This window comes from Cherax quadricarinatus, chromosome 56, assembly GCF_038502225.1.
Source record: "Cherax quadricarinatus isolate ZL_2023a chromosome 56, ASM3850222v1, whole genome shotgun sequence".
Lineage (NCBI taxonomy): Eukaryota > Metazoa > Arthropoda > Malacostraca > Decapoda > Parastacidae > Cherax > Cherax quadricarinatus.
Genome location: NC_091347.1, coordinates 22,067,792 through 22,088,341, shown reverse-complemented (window position 1 = coordinate 22,088,341; position 20,550 = coordinate 22,067,792). Strand labels below are relative to the sequence as shown.

General features: G+C 40.7%; 1 protein-coding gene across 2 annotated transcripts; it reads left to right on the top strand.

Moving 5' to 3' along the window:
- The first annotated feature begins 124 nt into the window (after positions 1-124).
- On the top strand, positions 125-18,345 carry LOC128700758 (uncharacterized). Of its 2 annotated transcripts, XM_053794167.2 has the most exons (6): positions 125-1,103; positions 2,818-3,435; positions 7,393-7,476; positions 9,305-9,462; positions 15,255-15,398; positions 16,311-18,345. In XM_053794167.2, the coding sequence occupies exons 2-6, from the start codon at positions 2,818-2,820 to the stop codon at positions 16,330-16,332; spliced, it is 1,026 nt and encodes a 341-aa protein (XP_053650142.2). In that variant the 5' UTR covers positions 125-1,103; the 3' UTR covers positions 16,333-18,345. The 2 variants fall into 2 exon arrangements, 1 of the variants encoding a protein (XP_053650142.2); XR_008408795.2 differs by lacking the exon at positions 125-1,103 and having other exon boundaries at positions 2,798-3,435; positions 15,266-15,398.
- Positions 18,346-20,550: the final 2,205 nt, after the last annotated feature.

Genomic DNA, 20,550 nt, shown 5'->3' with positions numbered 1-20,550 from the left:
ATACATACCTGGAGAGAGTTCCGGGGGTCAACGCCCCCGCGGCCCGGTCTGTGACCAGGCCTCCTGGTAGATCAGAGCCTGATCAACCAGGCTGTTGCTGCTGGCTGCACGCAAACCAACGTACGAGCCACAGCCCGGCTGATCCGGAACTGACTTTAGGTGCTTGTCCAGTGCCAGCTTGAAGACTGCCAGGGGTCTGTTGGTAATCCCCCTTATGTGTGCTGGGAGGCAGGTGAACAGTCTCGGGCCCCTGACACTTATTGTATGGTCTCTTAACGTGCTAGTGACACCCCTGCTTTTCATTGGGGGGATGGTGCATCGTCTGCCAAGTCTTTTGCTTTCGTAGTGAGTGATTTTCGTGTGCAAGTTCGGTACTAGTCCCTCTAGGATTTTCCAGGTGTATATAATCATGTATCTCTCCCTCCTGCGTTCCAGGGAATACAGGTTTAGGAACCTCAAGCGCTCCCAATAATTGAGGTGTTTTATCTCCGTTATGCGCGCCGTGAAGGTTCTCTGTACATTTTCTAGGTCGGCAATTGCACCTGCCTTGAAAGGTGCTGTTAGTGTGCAGCAATATTCCAGCCTAGATAGAACAAGTGACCTGAAGAGTGTCATCATGGGCTTGGCCTCCCTAGTTTTGAAGGTTCTCATTATCCATCCTGTCATTTTTCTAGAAGATGCTATTGATACAATGTTATGGTCCTTGAAGGTGAGATCCTCCGACATGATCACTCCCAGGTCTTTGACGTTGGTGTTTCGCTCTATTTTGTGGCCAGAATTTGTTTTGTACTCTGATGAAGATTTAATTTCCTCATGTTTACCATATCTGAGTAATTGAAATTTCTCATCGTTGAACTTCATATTGTTTTCTGCAGCCCACTGAAAGATTTGGTTGATGTCCGCCTGGAGCCTTGCAGTGTCTGCAATGGAAGACACTGTCATGCAGATTCGGGTGTCATCTGCAAAGGAAGACACGGTGCTGTGGCTGACATCCTAAGAAGAGGTATGATAAAGCTCATGGAGTAGGGAGAGAGTGGATCTAGTAGCGATCAGTGAAGAGGCAGGGCCAGGAGCTATGAATCGACCCCTGCAACCACAATTAGGTGAGTGCACACACACACACACACGCACACACACACCTACTGTCCCGTGACCTTTACTAATCAGCTAACTAAGCTAGGTGACCTGCTATTTAATTTGTATGTAACACGTCTGTACACACTAACAAGTGTTCCCTTCCGAGAGAGAAGTGGCGTGCCTTGATGCTGCTGGTCTGCTCTTGATGCAAGAAATTGAGGTTTACCTATTTATTTAGCAAAATTGGATGCATCAAGAGTGTGCTGCTACTCTATTCTATGTAACATTTAGACGGTGGGAAGAAGAGCTATTTCCCTGTCACTTCCCATTACACGAGCTGGGTTACAAACAAGGTCTTGAAATGTGTAAGCCTGGGCTGGGAGACATCAGTAGGGCAATGACGATACCAAGTGTTGGATTAAAAGTTCATCAGCTACAGTCGCTTCAAGGGTCATTTAGTACAGGGAGCTGTGGAGGATCGATCCTCCATCCATTAATCGCAGCCCCGTGGCTCACCAGCCAGGCTGTCCGCGATCTGTTGAAATACTGGAATGTTAATTAAGATCCAGCACTGGTCAACCAGTGGTGGGTGTTGCTGTGGTCCACCGTACTGCCATCAGTTACCCTTCCTTCACTTGTTCTTCAGCGTCAAGGTGGTAAACAAGTGGAATCCACTGAAGGAGACGAAAGATGCAGGTTCTATGCAATTTTAAATCATGAAAAAATACGATAGTTCAAGATTGGGGATCATGAACTCGAACTGAACTAGTTACTCTGTAAATCTGAAGGATTTACATGTTTGTTAAAGAGCTGCATTATTATTAAATGGAAGGCCTTAAGCCTGAATTGTTACACAGCGCCTTTGTGCTGGTACGTTATCAGGTATGATTCCAGGAAGGTGATTTACTGTATGACCCTAGTAGGTTCAGCGCTTCTTTTTGCTAATAATAATTAATTAAGGAAGGTGAGTGTAGCTCAAATTTTTTGAGTCGTGAGCACTTCGCCAGACTTAGGACATGTTTCCTAACTCTAAGATGGTAGGGTGCCTGTAGGGACCTCGGTAAGAATTCTGGAGACTAGTGTAATATTTGTCATTCTGATGTTCTTTAAATGACGCCGAATATTTTACTCTGGTACGAAAGTACTTATTGTTTTATTAAGTCTGTGTGAATGTTTTTACCTGGAAGAGGAGGAGCGTTAGTTTCGACTTCGCATACGTGAAATAAACACGTGTGAGGCTGGAATCTTTTTGCACAGTGATGATTAATATTTAAGTTCCAATGTTGTGTACGTACACACGAAAACTTCCTGAATTAGTGACCCTGGTTTTGTACGCGTGTGAGCGAGCTATACCACGTGCACAGTCAGGGACATGTTATTTCCTCATATTAACATGGAAAACAAATAATTGAAGAACTAAACTTCCCGACTTTACACTAATACACGAATTAATGATACCAGTAAAGATGAAATGGGTTAGTTTAACTTTGTGAAGAGGAATTAGTGCAGAAAGTAATTCACAGGTGAAATGGATAGTGCTAGTCAATAAGGTCCCATTTGGCAGTATGACGACAGGGACTGTTTATTACATGTTGTATAATCATCGGTGGTGGCCTTGTGAGTGTAGGAAGAGTGTACAGCTGTACGAATGTGGGGAAGGGTTGGTGGGTTAGTGGGCCTCCACCACACCTGTTATTCATCATAGTTGTATAGAGACTCATTGTGGCAGGAGTTCCTCAGATGGCTACTACTGATTCTGCTCACACCTGGACCCCACCGTCAGCCAAAGTGTTGAGGGCGGGGGAGCCAAGCGATGGGCGTACTCACGCCCACACGCTGCCCCAGGAGGACTACTACAACAGTGTGAAGTTCACAGTCGGGTACCAGGAACTGCAGGCTCGCTGGTCCAGGGGCACACCCGGGCACACACCAAGGACCTCTCACAAGACAAGCACTTTTATGCCACACCAGGAATTACTGACTACTCAAGCAAGGTACGCGAGCGACGCCCCACGCCCCAACAAACGATGGGATTCGTCAGTGGACACCTCGTCTCTGGACATACCCCACACTGTCCCTTCCTCAGTGGACACGTCCCCAGCTATCTCTCCAAGACCAGAGAGAATGCGTGACGAAAAAACTGTTCGGGATATATCATATACGTTGTCTTGTGCGTGTGCGTCACAGGAGTCATATTGTGAGTGCGAACAGGTCTCCAGGGAGGAGGTCCAGGATGCTGTGGGTGACCACAGTAGCAAGGGACGCTGGGCGGGCGTAGTGGACGCCTTGCGGAGAGTTCTTACGAGTCTTCGAAGTCGCCCACCACCAGCTCCCCCCAACACTTCCCTCCACAGGAAGGTCAGTCACGTAGGGCAACTCCTACCCTGTGTTCCATCACTAGTAAGTTTATTTAGGCACATGTACACATAACAGTTATAATTTGCCTAAGATAACCCCCCTCCCCACAAAAAAAAAAATCAGACAAAGTGACATTTCCATTGGGGTCGTACACTACACTTCCACCCAGGGTACTGGAGTACCTTTCCCTTTCTTCGGATGGAACTTGATTGTCTCCCGGTCCCCCCAAGAGCTGTCTAACCCCGTATTGGATTTCTGTATTTCATGTATACATCTTACTTATCTCCCGTGTACTGCTTGCACACTTCATGTATACTTCCTCTGTACATTCTTACTTCCTGTGTACATCTTTTGTAATTCGTATGTATATATTGAGTGCTTTATGTGTGCATCATGTGTACTTCGAGTGTACATTTTGTGTGCTTACCGTGTGTACACTTTTCATTCCCATTTTGAGTAATTCATGTGCACTTCTTGTGCATGTCCTGTATGCATCTTGTGTACTTCATATATATTTATCATGTGTATTTCCTGTGTACATTTTATGTATTTCCTTTGTACATTTTGTGCATTTTATGTGTACATCTTCTCATATGCACATCTGTTTTCTGTGCCACGTGTATATCTGTATTTCCTGCGCAAATCACTTCCACTGCCTGTGCACACCTTGTCTCTTGCATGTGTACAGCTCTCTCCCTCTCTATCCATCTCTGTCTGTCTGTCTGTCTGTCTGTCTGTCTGTCTGTCTGTCTGTCTGCCTGTCTGCCTGTCTCTCTCTCTCTCTCTCTCTCTCTCTCTCTCTCTCTCTCTCTCTCTCTCTCTCTCTCTCTCTCTCTCTCTCTCCCTCAATCTCGCTCTCCACATAAACACGATCATAACGTGTCTAATCAGCTGTTACAATTAACTCATCTTACGATAGGTTCCTCATTAACTACATTGAAAACAATTTTATAGAATTTCAAATATGTTGTGTATATCTGTCATGACATATTAAACTAACCTACTCTGAGGTGTGAAATATGTTTAGAATTTGAAGTAGATCGAACCAGACAGGATTTTAATACACGTAACATATGTTCATTGTTTTCGTTGTGTAGAATTTAATTGTGGTGTGTGTGGGGTGGGTAAGAACAAGGTGTGAGGCGGGATGTGAGGTAGGGATGAGGCAGGTGTGAGGCAGGGGTGAGTCAGGTGTCCACTTTACACATCTGTGAAACTCACCACCCAGACAGACAAGGCCAAATTTGTGTGTATATACGTGTCCTCCCTTCACACATCTGTGCTTATACACAAAGATAGAAATATGTATGTATGTATATATATATATATATATATATATATATATATATATATATATATATATATATATATATATATATATATATATATATATATATATATATATATATATATATATATATATATATAATGTATATATTATGTATATCTATATCTATATATATATATATATATATATATATATATATATATATATATATATATATATATATTATATAATATAATGTATATATTATATATATCTCTATCTATATATATATATATATATATATATATATATATATATATATATATATATATATATATATATATATATATATAATATATATTATATAAATATATATATATATAATATATATTATATATATATATATATTTTTTTTTTCAACAAGTTGGTCGTCTCCCACCGAGGCAGGGTGACCCAAAAAAGAAAGAAAATCCCCAAAAAGAAAATACTTTCATCATCATTCAACACTTTCACCACACTCACACATTATCACTGCTTTTCAGAGGTGCTCAGAATACAACAGTTTAGAAGCATATACGTATAAAGATACACAACATATCCCTCCAAACTGCCAATATCCCAAACCCCTCCTTTAAAGTGCAGGCATTGTACTTCCCATTTCCAGGACTCAAGTCCGACTATAAGAAAATAACCGGTTTCCCTGAATCCCTTCACTAAATATTACCCTGCTCACACTCCAACAGATCGTCAGGTCCCAAGTATCATTCGTCTCCATTCACTCCTATCTAACACGCTCATGCACGCTTGCTGGAAGTCCAAGCCCCTCGCCCACAAAACCTCCTTTACCCCCTCTTTCCAACCCTTTCGAGGACGACCCCTACCCCTCTTTCCTTCCCCTATAGATTTATATGCTTTCCATGTCATTCTACTTTGATCCATTCTCTCTAAATGACCAAACCACCTCAACAACCCCTCTTCTGCCCTCTGACTAATGCTTTTATTAACTCCCACACCTTCTCCTAATTTCCACACTCCGAATTTTCTGCATAATATTTACACCACACATTGCCCTTAGACAGGACATCTCCACTGCCTCCAACCGTCTCCTCGCTGCTGCATTTACCACCCAAGCTTCACACCCATATAAGAGTGTTGGTACTACTATACTTTCATACATTCCCTTCTTTGCCTCCATAGATAACGTTTTTTGACTCCACATATACCTCAATGCACCACTCACCTTTTTTCCCTCATCAATTCTATGATTAACCTCATCCTTCATAAATCCATCCGCCGACACGTCAACTCCCAAGTATCTGAAAACATTCACTTCTTCCATACTCCTCCTCCCCAATTTGATATCCAATTTTTCTTTATCTAAATCATTTGATACCCTCATCACCTTACTCTTTTCTATGTTCACTTTCAACTTTCTACCTTTACACACACATTCTCAAACTCATCCACTAACCTTTGCAATTTTTCTTTAGAATCTCCCATAAGCACAGTATCATCAGCAAAAAGTAACTGTGTCAATTCCCAGTTTGAATTTGATTCCCCATAATTTAATCCCACCCCTCTCCCGAACACCCTAGCATTTACTTCTTTTACAACCCCATCTATAAATATATTAAACAACCATGGTGACATTACACATCCCTGTCTAAGACCTACTTTTACCGGGAAGTATTCTCCCTCTCTTCTACACACCCTAACCTGAGCCTCACTATCCTCATAAAAGCTCTTTACAGCATTTAATAACTTACCACCTATTCCATAAACTTGCAACATCTGCCACATTGCTCCTCTATCCACTCTATCATATGCCTTTTCTAAATCCATAAATGCAATAAAAACTTCCCTACCTTTATCTAAATACTGTTCACATATATGCTTCAATGTAAACACTTGATCTACACATCCCCTACCCACTCTGAAGCCTCCTTGCTCATCCGCAATTCTACATTCTGTCTTACCTCTAATTCTTTCAATTATAACTCTACCGTATACTTTTCCTGGTATACTCAGTAAACTTATTCCTCTATAATTTTTACAATCTCTTTTGTCCCCTTTCCCTTTATATAAAGGGACTGTACATGCTCTCCGCCAATCCCTAGGTACCTTCCCCTCTTTCATACATTTATTAAACAAAAGTACCAACCACTCCAACACTATATCCCCCCCTGCTTTTAACATTTCTGTCATGATCCCATCAGTTCCAGCTGCTTTACCCCCTTTCATTCTACGTAATGCCTCACGTACCTCCACCACACTTACATCCTGCTCTTCTTCACTCCTAAAAGATGGTATACCTCCCTGGCCAGTGCATGAAATATATATATATATATATATATATATATATATATATATATATATATATATATATATATATATATATATATATATATATATATATATATAAATATATAAAGAGAGAGAGAGAGAGAGATAAATCACAAGATTCTTCCCTCAAGACGTCAGAGTTAACTTCTGGCACGAGATGAGATCATTGTTCATGTTTCCTTAATTTTTTTGCCGCTGTTCACCTAGCAGTCAGTAGGTACACAGGTTTTGGCAGCCTCTTGCGTGAAGAGGGCCAATGAGCCCCTATGAATATAAGCCAGATAGAGTATACTTATTGAGTTTTCACGACCTGCTAACTCTTCGAGTTAACTGAATATAATCTGCAGGTGGCTGAGCTGGAGTGCGAGTTAGAGACATACAAGCAACTCTCTGAGGCCAAGAAACGTTCTGCTGACCTCCTCAAATATCAGGTGAGCCTCGTGTGTGTGTTTGACAGCTTACTGGTAATTATCTTTAGTTACAGGGGTGACCCATATGGGCTTAAAGCTTTTTTTCTACTGTTTACCTGGAGTTTACCTGGAGAGAGTTCGGGAGGTCAACGCCCCCGCGGCCCGGTCTGTGACCAGGCCTCCTGGTGGATCAGAGCCTGATCAACCAGGCTGTTACTGTTGGCTGCACGCAAACCAACGTACGAGCCACAGCCCGGCTGATCAGGAACCGACTTTAGGTGCTTGTCCAGTGCCAGCTTGAAGACTGCCAGGGGTCTGTTGGTAATCCTCCTTATGTGTGCTGGGAGGCAGTTGAACAGTCTCGGGCCCCTGACACTTATTGAATGCTAGTGACACCCCTGCTTTTCATTAATAATAATAGCAGGAGTAGATCCATGCTCGCAGTCAATTGCAATTGTCTATTGCTTAATTTGAAGAAAAACTGTACTTCCGTCTTTTAAATATTTTTAGCGAGTTAAAATTGTCATATTCTCCCTGTTTTTACATATATTTTCCTTCAGATCCTGTTATAAACGTGTGATGATCGTGTTTCCTGTCGTTCTTGACTATATTAACTTCTTGTGATAGTACATATTAATGTTCCTTTACAACTTTTGTCTATTTTCTCTATTAGGTCAGATTCTAATTTTTATTAAATTTCATCATATATTTCTTCACCTGAGCATTTTATTCAAGTCTTCCTCAGCAGGGACTTAGTGCTTCTTTCATTGCATAGTTTTCTCAGCAGCTGCAAGCTTGTCTGTAGAATTATCAGTAGTTATACTCTGGCAGATAGTTATCTCAAAGACCATAACTAGGACAAGTACTGAGTTCTGTGACAATACTACCAATACTGCACTAGTGGGATATCATGTTTGATCACAGTAGTCATTCTCTCGTGGTAGTTTATCCCTCAGGACACAACACAGTGTTTCTTGACAACGTTGGTCTTAAACTATGACCGGTTCAGTGTTCAAGTGTTCAATTACCTACTCCAGCTAGATTCCACATGCAATTTAAAAAGCAATGGCTCATTACATAGTAAATTCTAAAGGTTAGGTAAGGTTTGTCAGGAAACAAGAGGAAGTGTTTCCTGACCCGGGTCTTAGTCATATGATAACCCGCAGCTAGAGCTTTTGGTCATCTGACAGAGGACTTCCGCAGGCTTACCTCTCCACCTCTTTAAAAATCATGGCTATGATTATAACTATTTAATAATTAGGTGTATCCCATTTATACAATAAGATAGTCTCGTTAAATGTATTAATGTGCCATTTATACCTCCAATTACTGGACTATTATGCCAGGATTCCATCAGATGCTTTCTTGATATGCAAATAAAGACCAGCCCATCTCTTTCTAGCTTCCATAATTCTTTTATCACAAAAAATGAGCAAATTTGATACATACTGGTAGAATTTGTCAATGCAATTGTTTCATTAGCTGTCTTTAACACTATTGTTTGTGGATGTGTAATTTTGAGGAGGAGATAGGCTTCCCGTGTTTAATTTTAAATAAACTTGTAAAAGAAGCCGATTTAACCAAAAACAATTGAATTCAAATTATTGTATGTAAATTACACCACCATTACTGAGCACCATAACCCAAAGATCTCTCATCACTCAGCAACGAGACACAGAGAGGTATAGATCTCTCAGTGTATATTCACTGAGGATTTGCTTAAATCCCTATTTTAGGGGTTAAAGTATTCTTCACTGGTAATGAACAGGTTCTGTGCAGCTTTAATGACCCGAGTGTAGATAATCATCTATTGACCAACCAGCCAATGTAACTACCTTGTGTGTTTCAGTTAATGGAGGTGTTGTACGAGCAGGTGGTGAAGCAGGTGGAGGACCACCACCTGCGGCGCCTTCTGGAGAGGGAGGTGATGGGGTTAGAGATCGAGAACCACCTGTTGAGGCTGACCACTAACCATGACCTCATAGTTCTCTGCACACAGCTGCTCAGGTGAGACAGTTTGACATGGAGACATGGTGAGAACGAGTCAGTGGTGAGAGCGAGACGGGTGCGACTGAGTTCATTAGCGAGGCATTCTTAGTTATGAAAGTTAAGACACATGTGCAACACCTGGATAGCTTTATTGTTGACGTTTCGCCATCCAGTGGCTTTATCAATGCAGATTCTAGGACATAATTAGAAGACAGTAGAACTATATACAAAAGATGAGAATATACAGAAGATGGGAATCTCTGGAGAGATTCTCCACCACCACGATGCTGTGAACACTAACTCCAACGCTGAGGGACTGATTACCTCATCTTTTGTATATAGTTCTACTGTCTTCTAATTATGTCCTAGAATCTGTATTGATAAAGCCACTGGAGGGCGAAACGTCTACAATAAAGATATCCAGATGTTGTACATGTGTCTTAACTTTCATATTGTCGGTATTTTATACCTTTCTTGCACATTCTTAGTTATCCTTGCTGTCCTGTGTGACTTGTGGGTTTAGCGCTTAGTTTTGACTAATAATTTCCCAGCTTTCAGTACACATAGCACTGTAAAACAAGTACGAAGAAGTAACCTAACTTTAAAACTTTGGTTGCGTGATGCAGTAGCATAGTTCACTGCTGGATGATAATAAGAACTTCGTACATAGTTTTACAAAATAGTCTGACACTCATTCTAGTAGATACATATGTACGGGCATTATAAATATGTACGGGCATTATAAATATGTACGGGCATTATAAATATGTATGGGCATAGACAAAGTTACAGACATCTTAAAAAAGAGACTGTGTATATACTCACTAAATATGTGTTCCTTTCATTAATTTCAAAATTTGTTTGAAGTTATTATTGCGCTGCAGTGTACAAAATGATGTACTGATGAGCTGGTTTAGAAAGACACGTAAGCAAACACTATAACATATTTATTAGAAAACGTTTCAGTCCTGGGACCTTGAGAAGTGATCAAGGTCCCAGGACTGAAACGTTTTCTAATAAATATGTTATAGTGTTTGCTTACGTGTCTTTCTAAACCAACTTGTCGGTATTTATTACCAAGGTTTGTACCATCTTGTCTGACACTGATGAGCTACGTATTATATATGTCTTTCTTAGCTCGTTTTAATGGCAGAGAATGAACCAGTTCTGTGCAGTCGAGCATAATGTGGACTTAAAATGTTTTTAACACTCACCTGTGTACCACACCTATGATTAATATTATTTAAAAATAAACTATCAGTCGTTAACAATGGAAATTAGCTCCTATACAATGTGTTTTTCCTGATCCTTTTCCAGTGTATTAATGAGTACATATGCTGAGGCTTTAAGAAAAAATAAATTTAAAGAATAGTGGCATCATACGTAATTTTAAAATTATCATGAATTTTGAAATTTACTTATTATGCTTGTTTATCAACTACACTCATGCAATAGACTGAAAAATGAAAGATTACAAGAATTCACATGATATATACACCAAGATGTGGATTTCTCTCAGTCTGTATATGAAGAGAAGCTTATTTATTCTTTATTAGGGATTAAAGTATTCTTATATGGTGGCGAAAAAGTTACATGTAACTTTAACCTAACCTAACCTAACCTAACCTAACCTAACTTAACCTAACCTAACCTAACCTAACTTAACCTAACCTAACCTAACCTAACCTAACCTAACCTAACCTAACCTAACCTAACCTAACCTAACTTAACCTAACCTAACCTAACCTAACCTAACCTAACCTAACCTAACCTAACCTAACCTAACCTAACCTAACTTAACCTAACCTAACCTAACCTAACCTAACTTAACCTAACCTAACCTAACCTAACCTAACCTAACCTAACCTAACTTAACCTAACCTAACCTAACCTAACCTAACCTAACCTAACCTAACCTAACCTAACCTAACCTAACCTAACCTAACCTAACTTAACCTAACCTAACCTAACCTAACCTAACCTAGCCTGTCCTGGGAGACAGTAATGGTGAAGCTGGAGGTGCTGTCTTGGGAGACAGTAATGGTGAAGCTGGAGGTGCTGTCCTGGGAGACAGTAATGGTGAAGCTGGAGATTTTGTCCAGGTAGTCGGGAATTATACGCAGGAAGGAATACATATAAATGACCTCATAGGGGACAGGAGCCGTAGTGGGGAAACAAGTGTAGTCAAAGATAAGATAAAACCAATATTGCAAACTAGAAATACCACAGGAAATAGCAAACAAGAGGACTCCACTAGCAATAGTGAGGATATATTACCAAAAACAACTGGTGGGAGCTCCATTGTTGGTGCTAGGGAGGATAGGAATAAGACAGGGAAACATGCACCAACAGGGAATACAGTCACAGAAACCCAAGGCAAACGGAAACCAAGCCTGTGCACATACTATGCACTTGGTATCTGCAGACATGGGAAATCTGGAAAAACAGACGGGACGTGCAACTATGACCACCCTAGAAAATGCCGTGCCCATATGACAACAGGAAAATGCAAACTCCCTTCCTGTAAGCTTTTTCACCCTGAAATGTGTACCTCTTCAGTACAGGAAAGACTGTGCTATAACTTAAATTGCCAGGCACACCATCTAAAGGGGACAAAAAGATACAAAACATCCAGGCCATGGGAAAACCTGGGTAGCCACAGCCACTCAAGAGGGAGAGGTTTTTTAGTGCCAGGAAGGAAAAAAAACTGGCAGGAAATGGCAGAAATCGTACACCTAATCCAGTCATTCCTGGAGTGGAACCACAGTCGATAGCCTCCACTCCAAACCAACAGATACAGATACTAATGCCTGAAAAAAAATCCCCCCCCAGTACCAACAATACCACCAGTCCGATGACATTCTTCTTTGCAAATATACAGGGTCTAAAGCCAGCAACAAACAACAAAATACCTTTCATCCGTGGACTGCTTGCAGAGGCAAAGGCAATGTTCGCGGCTTTCACTGAGACCCACATAAAGGATCACTTGGACAACGAAATATGGATCCCAGGTTACAACCTATACAGATGTGACAGAGTGAACAGGCAAAAGGGGGTGGGTTGGCCTGTACATTGCAGAGTCACTTGTTTGCACAGAATAAATGCCTCAAATGATGTAGTGGAAGTTTTAGCAGTAAAGGTCGAGAACCAAAACCTAGTCATTGTGGTAGTCTACAAGCCTCCGGATGCAACATCCCAGCAATTCCAGGAACGGCTGTTAAAAATTGACCACTGTCTGGAAAATCTTCCAGCTCCTGCACCCAACATCTTGCTCCTGGGGGATTTCAACTTAAGGCACCTAAAATGGAGGAATATAGCAAATAATATTGTTGCAGACCGACATAATGAGATTAGTCACGAGGGAGCATTCACCAAATTCAACTTCAATAACAAAAACATAAAGTGGGACCAAGTAAACCAAATCCTAACTGATATAAGCTGGGAAGATATACTAAGCAACACAGACCCCAACTTATGCCTAGAACAGATTAACTTGGTGGCACTCGATGTATGCACAAGGCTTATTCCTCTAAGAAAAAGGAGGAGTAGATGTAAAATAGAAAGAGACAGGCGCTCCCTTTACAGGCGACGGAAAAGAATGACAGAGCGGCTAAAGGAGGTCAATATATCTGAAATGCGTAGGGAGACACTGGTCAGAGAAATAGCAAGCATCGAACTTAAGCTAAAGGAATCTTATAGGAGTCAGGAATCGCGGGAAGAAATAAAAGCCATAAATGAAATCGAAAGAAACCCAAAGTATTTCTTCTCCTATGCCAAATCAAAGTCAAGAACAACGTCCAGTATTGGGCCCCTACTTAAACAAGATGGGTCCTACACAGATGACAGCAAGGAAATGAGTGAGCTACTCAAGTCCCAATATGACTCAGTTTTTAGCAAGCCGCTAACCAGACTGAGAGTCGAAGATCAAAATTAATTTTTTATGAGAGAGCTACAGAATTTGGTTAACACAAGCCTATCCGATGTTATCCTGACGCCAAATGACTTCGAACAGGCGATAAATGACATGCCCATGCACTCTGCCCCAGGGCCAGACTCATGGAACTCCGTGTTCATCAAGAACTGCAAGAAGCCCCTATCACGAGCTTTTTCCGTCCTATGGAGAGGGAGCATGGACACGGGGGTCGTCCCACAGTTACTAAAAACAACAGACATAGCCCCACTCCACGAAGGGGGCAGTAAAGCAACAGCAAAGAACTACAGACCGATAGCACTAACATCACATTTCATAAAAATCTTTGAAAGGGTCCTAAGAAGCAAGATCATCACCCATCTAGAAACCCATCAGTTACACAACCCAGGGTAACATGGGTTTAGAACAGGTCGCTCCTGTCTGTCTCAACTATTGGATCACTACGACAAGGTCCTAGATGCACTAGAAGACAAAAAGAATGCAGATGTAATATATACAGACTTTGCAAAAGCCTTCGACAAGTGTGACCATGGCGTAATAGCGCACAAAATGCGTGCTAAAGGAATAACAGGAAAAGTCGGTCGATGGATCTATAATTTCCTCACTAACAGAACACAGAGAGTAGTCATCAACAGAGTAAAGTCCGAGGCAGCTACGGTGAAAAGCTCTGTTCCACAAGGCACAGTACTCGCTCCCATCTTGTTCCTCATCCTCATATCCGACATAGACAAGGATGTCAGCCACAGCACCGTGTCTTCCTTTGCAGATGACACCCGAATCTGCATGACAGTGTCTTCCATTGCAAACACTGCAAGGCTCCAGGCGGACATGAGCCAAATCTTTCAGTGGGCTGCAGAAAACAATATGAAGTTCAACGATGAGAAATTTCAATTACTCAGATATGGTAAACACGAGGAAATTAAATCTTCATCGGAGTACAAAATAAATTCTGGCCACAAAATAGAGCGAAACACCAACGTCAAAGACCTGGGAGTGATCATGTCGGAGGATCTCACCTTCAAGGACCATAACATTGTATCAATCGCATCTGCTAGAAAAATGACAGGATGGATAATGAGAACCTTCAAAACTAGGGTGGCCAAGCCCATGATGACACTCTTCAGGTCACTTGTTCTATCTAGGCTGGAATATTGCTGCACACTAACAGCACCTTTCAAGGCAGGTGAAATTGCTGACCTAGAAAATGTACAGAGAACCTTCACGGCGCGCATAATGGAGATAAAACACCTCAATTACTGGGCGCGATTGAGGTTCCTGAACCTGTATTCCCCGGAACGCAGGCGGGAGAGATACATGATTATATACACCTGGAAAATCCTAGAGGGACTAGTACCGAACTTGCACACGAAAATCACTCACTACGAAAGCAAAAGACTTGGCAGACGATACAACATCCCCCCAATGAAAAGCAGGGGTGTCACTAGCACGTTAAGAGACCATGCAATAAGTGTCAGGGGCCCGAGACTGTTCAACTGCCTCTCAGCATACATAAGGGGGATTACCAACAGACCCCTGGCAGTCTTCAAGCTGGCACTGGACAAGCACCTAAAGTCGGTTCCTGACCAGCCGGGCTGTGGCTCGTACGTTGGTTTGCGTGCAGCCAGCAGTAACAGCCTGGTTGATCAGGCTCTGATCTACCAGGAGGCCTGGTCACAGACCGGGCCGCGGGGGCGTTGACCCCCGGTACTCTCTCCAGGTAAACTCCAGGTAACCTAACCTAACCTAACCTATTAATGACCCAAGTGTAGTCGATAGAGCTTTAAACCCCATTAACAATCCCAGCTTATTCTACTTATTTAGTTTGAGGCTCGAGATATTGCAGTACCATTGGTATAAACAAGCAATAAATCTGCATTAGTGATCTTGCAGAGAAGCTGCAGCATCATCTTCATACCGAACACCTGACTCATGACGAAGCTACGTACCTGGGTCCTGACATTACCACATACAACAGTGGCATCATGTCTCCCAAGTTACGTCTCTTCCCCACTACCATTCTCACGTAATTATTGTTATACTTTGTTACTGTTCTGCCTCTTCCTACCACCCTCCTTATCATACCTCCCAACTCACCATATCACTCATATCATACCTCTCATTATACCACTCATCACATACTTCTCAACTCACCATACTACCAGTCACATGCCCCTCATCGCATCATACCACCCATCACAGACCCATCATCGCATCATACCACCCATCACAAACCCATCATCTCATCATACCACTCATCACAAACCCATCATCTCATCATACCACCCATCACATACCCATCATCTCATTATACCATCCATCACATACCCATCATCTCATCATACCACCCATCACATACCTCACAATACCCGCACCACACCATTTATAAATTTTATTCATCCAGTGGGTAAATATTTAAGCAAGACATTCATTTTTACATGGAAGATGGATTTTCGGTGTAACTTAACTAGTCAAACAAAAGCAATGAAAGTCCATAGTTTAGGAAAAGTTACAGAGAGCATTCAAAAAGTCTCGTAGTATCTATTTCAGCAAAATACGTGATATCTTTAAACAGTGTAAGTCCGTGGTGAAATGAAACAATACAATTAAGTTTAAATAGAATCTGAACAAAAGTCCAGGACTTTTTATAGCTGGACAGATTCATTAATGATAAAATGTGTAAAAAAATTGTAGGTTGTTTGAGTTTCGGTCTTGAGAAGACGTGGACTATGGCTGTCATTTGACCAAGACAGGTCCACGAGTCAAGTGCAGTCCTGATATATAAGACACCTGTTATTGCTTTCTAACTTCCTTCGATGTTCCATGAGAATGAAATTGATGTGTCATGAATATGCTTGAAATTTTCTATTTAATTGTGATAACTCTATTAGAGTGTTATGGCATTTATTTCGATTTATCTATTTTCTTGTTTCTTCAGGAGCTGGGCGTCGTGCAGATGAAGATATACAGTGGTGGCTCTCGTCAGTGTGACAGAAAAGTTTATGTTGAGGATGCTGTGTATTATTTATTATTTTAAAATGAAAGATGTATAAACATTCTAATATGTGATAATATAGTTTAGTGAAACTATTAAGCTACCAAGTTCTACGCAGTGATATAGACTAGGTCCTATGTGAATAATAGTATATTTCTATGACTAATCCCGTGTTTAAAAACATAGGACTAGTCATAAAAACACTTGGCATCACTCTAAACCGATCGACACCATGCCTAACCCTTCTAGGGTAGGGTAGGTGCCTGAGCCCGAGCCTTTAGCTCATAAGACTGTCATTCCCATTAGCCCCCTTGGGGCGGGGATGGCAGACCAGAGAGGCCTAGCTTGTGGCTAGGCCTGGGGACAGTTGGTCCCAAAGATGAGGAGGTACTTGTGCCTCCTCCCATGGGAGACTTAGGTCTCAGACACTCCCTAAAGAGGGAGCCAAGGCCGGGCCACCACTTGGAAAAGGCCCGGGCCGGGAGAATACCGGCTAATCTTTAACTAACTAACTAACACTCTAAACCAGATTTCGTTCGCACGCGACCACTTGGGTATCGTGAGCAATAAAATATATTAGACTGAGTCACTCAGTCACCTTGAGCTCCACAACAAGGCTTCCTCTTTATCATCTCACAAATATGTTGCCTTGGATGTCAGGACCTTGTCTGCTCTCCAAACCACTGTGCCCTGGTATCATTTGATTCCTGGTTTCTTGACCAAACTGTTGTATCCCTTGACTTCAACATCTACAGCGGTTCTCAATTGCACATTCTCTAGTTATGTCACATTTCCATGCAACTCGAGAAGCAGATTAATAAGAATCGTCTTAGATACCTAGAATTCTTTTCCCTTCAAGATGACATACATTGTCTTCTGATCTTGTCTGAGCTCACATCACCATTACTTTAAGCTTATTCAGGTTGAACTTGTGTGAAGAATTGCAGAACCAGCCATACAGTCTTTTCAAGTCTACAGTTTCTTCTAGCCATGTAATGTGCATGTACTCATCATTGTATACTTTATGTACACAGATATATGTTTGTATATAATGTACTCGTAGGTTAGGTATAATGACCCGCCATTGGAGCTTTTGGTCATTTGAGCGAGGACTTCAGCTGGCTTACCGGTCCACTCTTTTACAAATTATGGTCATAGTTATAACCTTTTTTTGTACTCGTACACATGAACCATTATATATACTTGACAGTTTGCTTTTATCTCCATTTTAAGAATTAATATGCAGCATTTATTGCTGATTAATAGAGGACAGGTGAATTAAATAAAACCTTAGTGACTCGTGTGCAGTCGATGAGCTTTTTACCTGCGACTTTTAATAAATTATGAATATTTCTTAGACTTATTTACAGCTCAATTTATTTACTTATTTTGAATCATCAGTAAATATTTCATACCCATTATAATAATAATGGTACAGAGTACTGATAAGTACTGTAATTCAAGCTATAAAGTTCCCCTGAACTAATCTGCTTGGACTTCCTACTCATTTCCGCAATATTGCAAGCACCTGATGATCTGTTGATTGCAAAACGAAAGGCCTAGAGCTATTCAACTCCCCCTGTCATTGTTTTGCATCTTGTATAGTTTGATGTTTCCTTCCTTAACATGTTTTAGTTGTTTTGATAGTAACCCAGTATGTCTTCAATATTTACACTTTACATATAAAGTACAAGGAACAATAACAGTGCCAGTACTGAGCCTTGTGGGACTCCCACCAATATTTCTAATCCTGATGTCTCAGTATTCTTGCTGTCTTCACTTTATCATCTCTACAGCAAATAAACATCTCACAGTGACTTAATGAGTTACACAAATCCATGTCATGTGAAGTAACAGGTCAGGTATTGATTTTCCCTGCGCTTTATTGGATAGAATATCTTCTAGTATTATTATTGTACGTTGCCTGGTCTACACTTACTGTTTATTGCTAAATAAATAAATATACTTTTATGGCGAACGTTTTATTTATTTTCTTCGGAAAATGTATATAAAAACAGAGAGAAAAACAAACAACTAACTGAATTATTAAAAAAAAAAAATTTCATTCAAATTCTCTGATGTGAATGAAATGCATATTTGGTGCGATGGAACTGAGCTGGAACAACATCTCATAAGATGGGTTGCTGCACTGAATACTGGGTGACGTCATCAGTGATACCGACCTCTCATTGGCTGAACCTTTTGATTACATTTACATAACAAATCACCGACCGTCTTACAAGCCTAGTGAGGACTTGCAGTGCTAAAGTACGCTTTCTCTTATTGGCTGTCACGATGGGTGTGTCTACAGAGTTTCCACCAATGAAATACGAGCGCGGGAAAGTCACCATCAGCTCAACAACCCGAGTTATGAATCGCTGTTAGCGCGTTCGTCCTCAAATCTTCACTGAGGAGACAGGTCAAAGTGTCCCCGACACGGAAAGGTCCGTTAATTATCATTCATACATAATATATATATATATATATATATATATATATATATATATATATTTTATATATAAATATATATATATATATATATATATATATATATATATGTATATATATAATTATATATATAAATATATATATATAAAAATATATATATTATGTATATAAATATATATATATATATATATATATGTGTGTGTGTGTGTGTATATATATTTTTTTTTTTTCAACAAGTCAGCCGTCTCCCACCGAGGCAGAGTGACCCAAAAAAGAAAGAAAATCCCCAAAAAGAAAATACTTTCATCATTCAACACTTTCACCACACTCACACATTATCACTGTTTTTGCAGAGGTGCTCAGAATACAACAGTTTAGAAGCATACACATATAAAGATACACAACATATCCCTCCAAGTTGCCAATATCCCAAACCCTTCCTTTAAAGTGCAGGCTTTTACTTCCCATTTCCAGGACTCAAGTCCGACTATATGAAAATAACCGGTTTCCCTGAATCCCTTCACTAAATATTACCCTGCTCACACTCCAACAGATCGTCAGGTCCCAAGTATCATTCGTCTTCATTCACTCCTATCTAACACGCTCACGCACGCTTGCTGGAAGTCCAAGCCCCTTGCCCACAAAACCTCCTTTACCCCCTCTCTCCAACCCTTTCGAGGACAACCCCTACCCCGCCTTCCTTCCCCTATAGATTTATATGCTTTCCATGTCATTCTACTTTGATCCATTCTCTCTAAATGACCAAACCACCTCAACAACCCCTCTTCAGCCCTCTGACTAATACTTTTATTAACTCCACACCTTTTCCTAATTTCCACACTCCGAATTTTCTGCATAATATTTACACCACACATTGCCCTTAGACAGGACATCTCCACTGCCTCCAACCATCTCCTCGCTGCTGCATTTACCACCCAAGCTTCACACGCATATAAGAGTGTTCAGTCCATCAATCTTGAGTAGAATATTCTACTCAAGATTGATGGACTGATTACCTCATTCTCCTCCTGTTCTTCAAGTTTCTCCTATGTATGGACTGATGAAGCCACTGTGTGGCGAAACGTTTCCTCAATAAAGATACCCAAGAGTTGCACATGTGTCTAATTTATCAACTACTATACTTTCATACATTCCCTTCTTTGCCTCCATAGATAACTTTTTTTGACTCCACATATACCTCAACGCACCACTCACCTTTTTTCCCTCATCAATTCTATGATTAACCTCATCCTTCATAAATCCATCAGCCGACACGTCAACTCCTAAGTATCTGAAAACATTCACTTCTTCCATACTCCTCCTCCCCAATTTGATATCCAATTTTTCTTTATCTAAATCATTTGATACCCTCATCACCTTACTCTTTTCTATGTTCACTTTCAACTTTCTACCTTTACACACACTCCCAAACTCATCCACCAACCTTTGCAATTTTTCTTTAGAATCTCCCATAAGCACAGTATCATCAGCAAAAAGTAACTGTGTCAATTCCCATTTTGAATTTGATTCCCCATAATTTAATCCCACCCCTCTCCCGAACACCCTAGCATTTACTTCCTTTACAACCCCATCTATAAATATATTAAACAACCATGGTGACATTACACATCCCTGTCTAAGACCTACTTTTCCCGGGAAGTAGTCTCCCTCTCTTCTACACACCCTAACCTGCGCCTCACTATCCTCGTAAAAACTCTTTACAGCATTTAGTAAC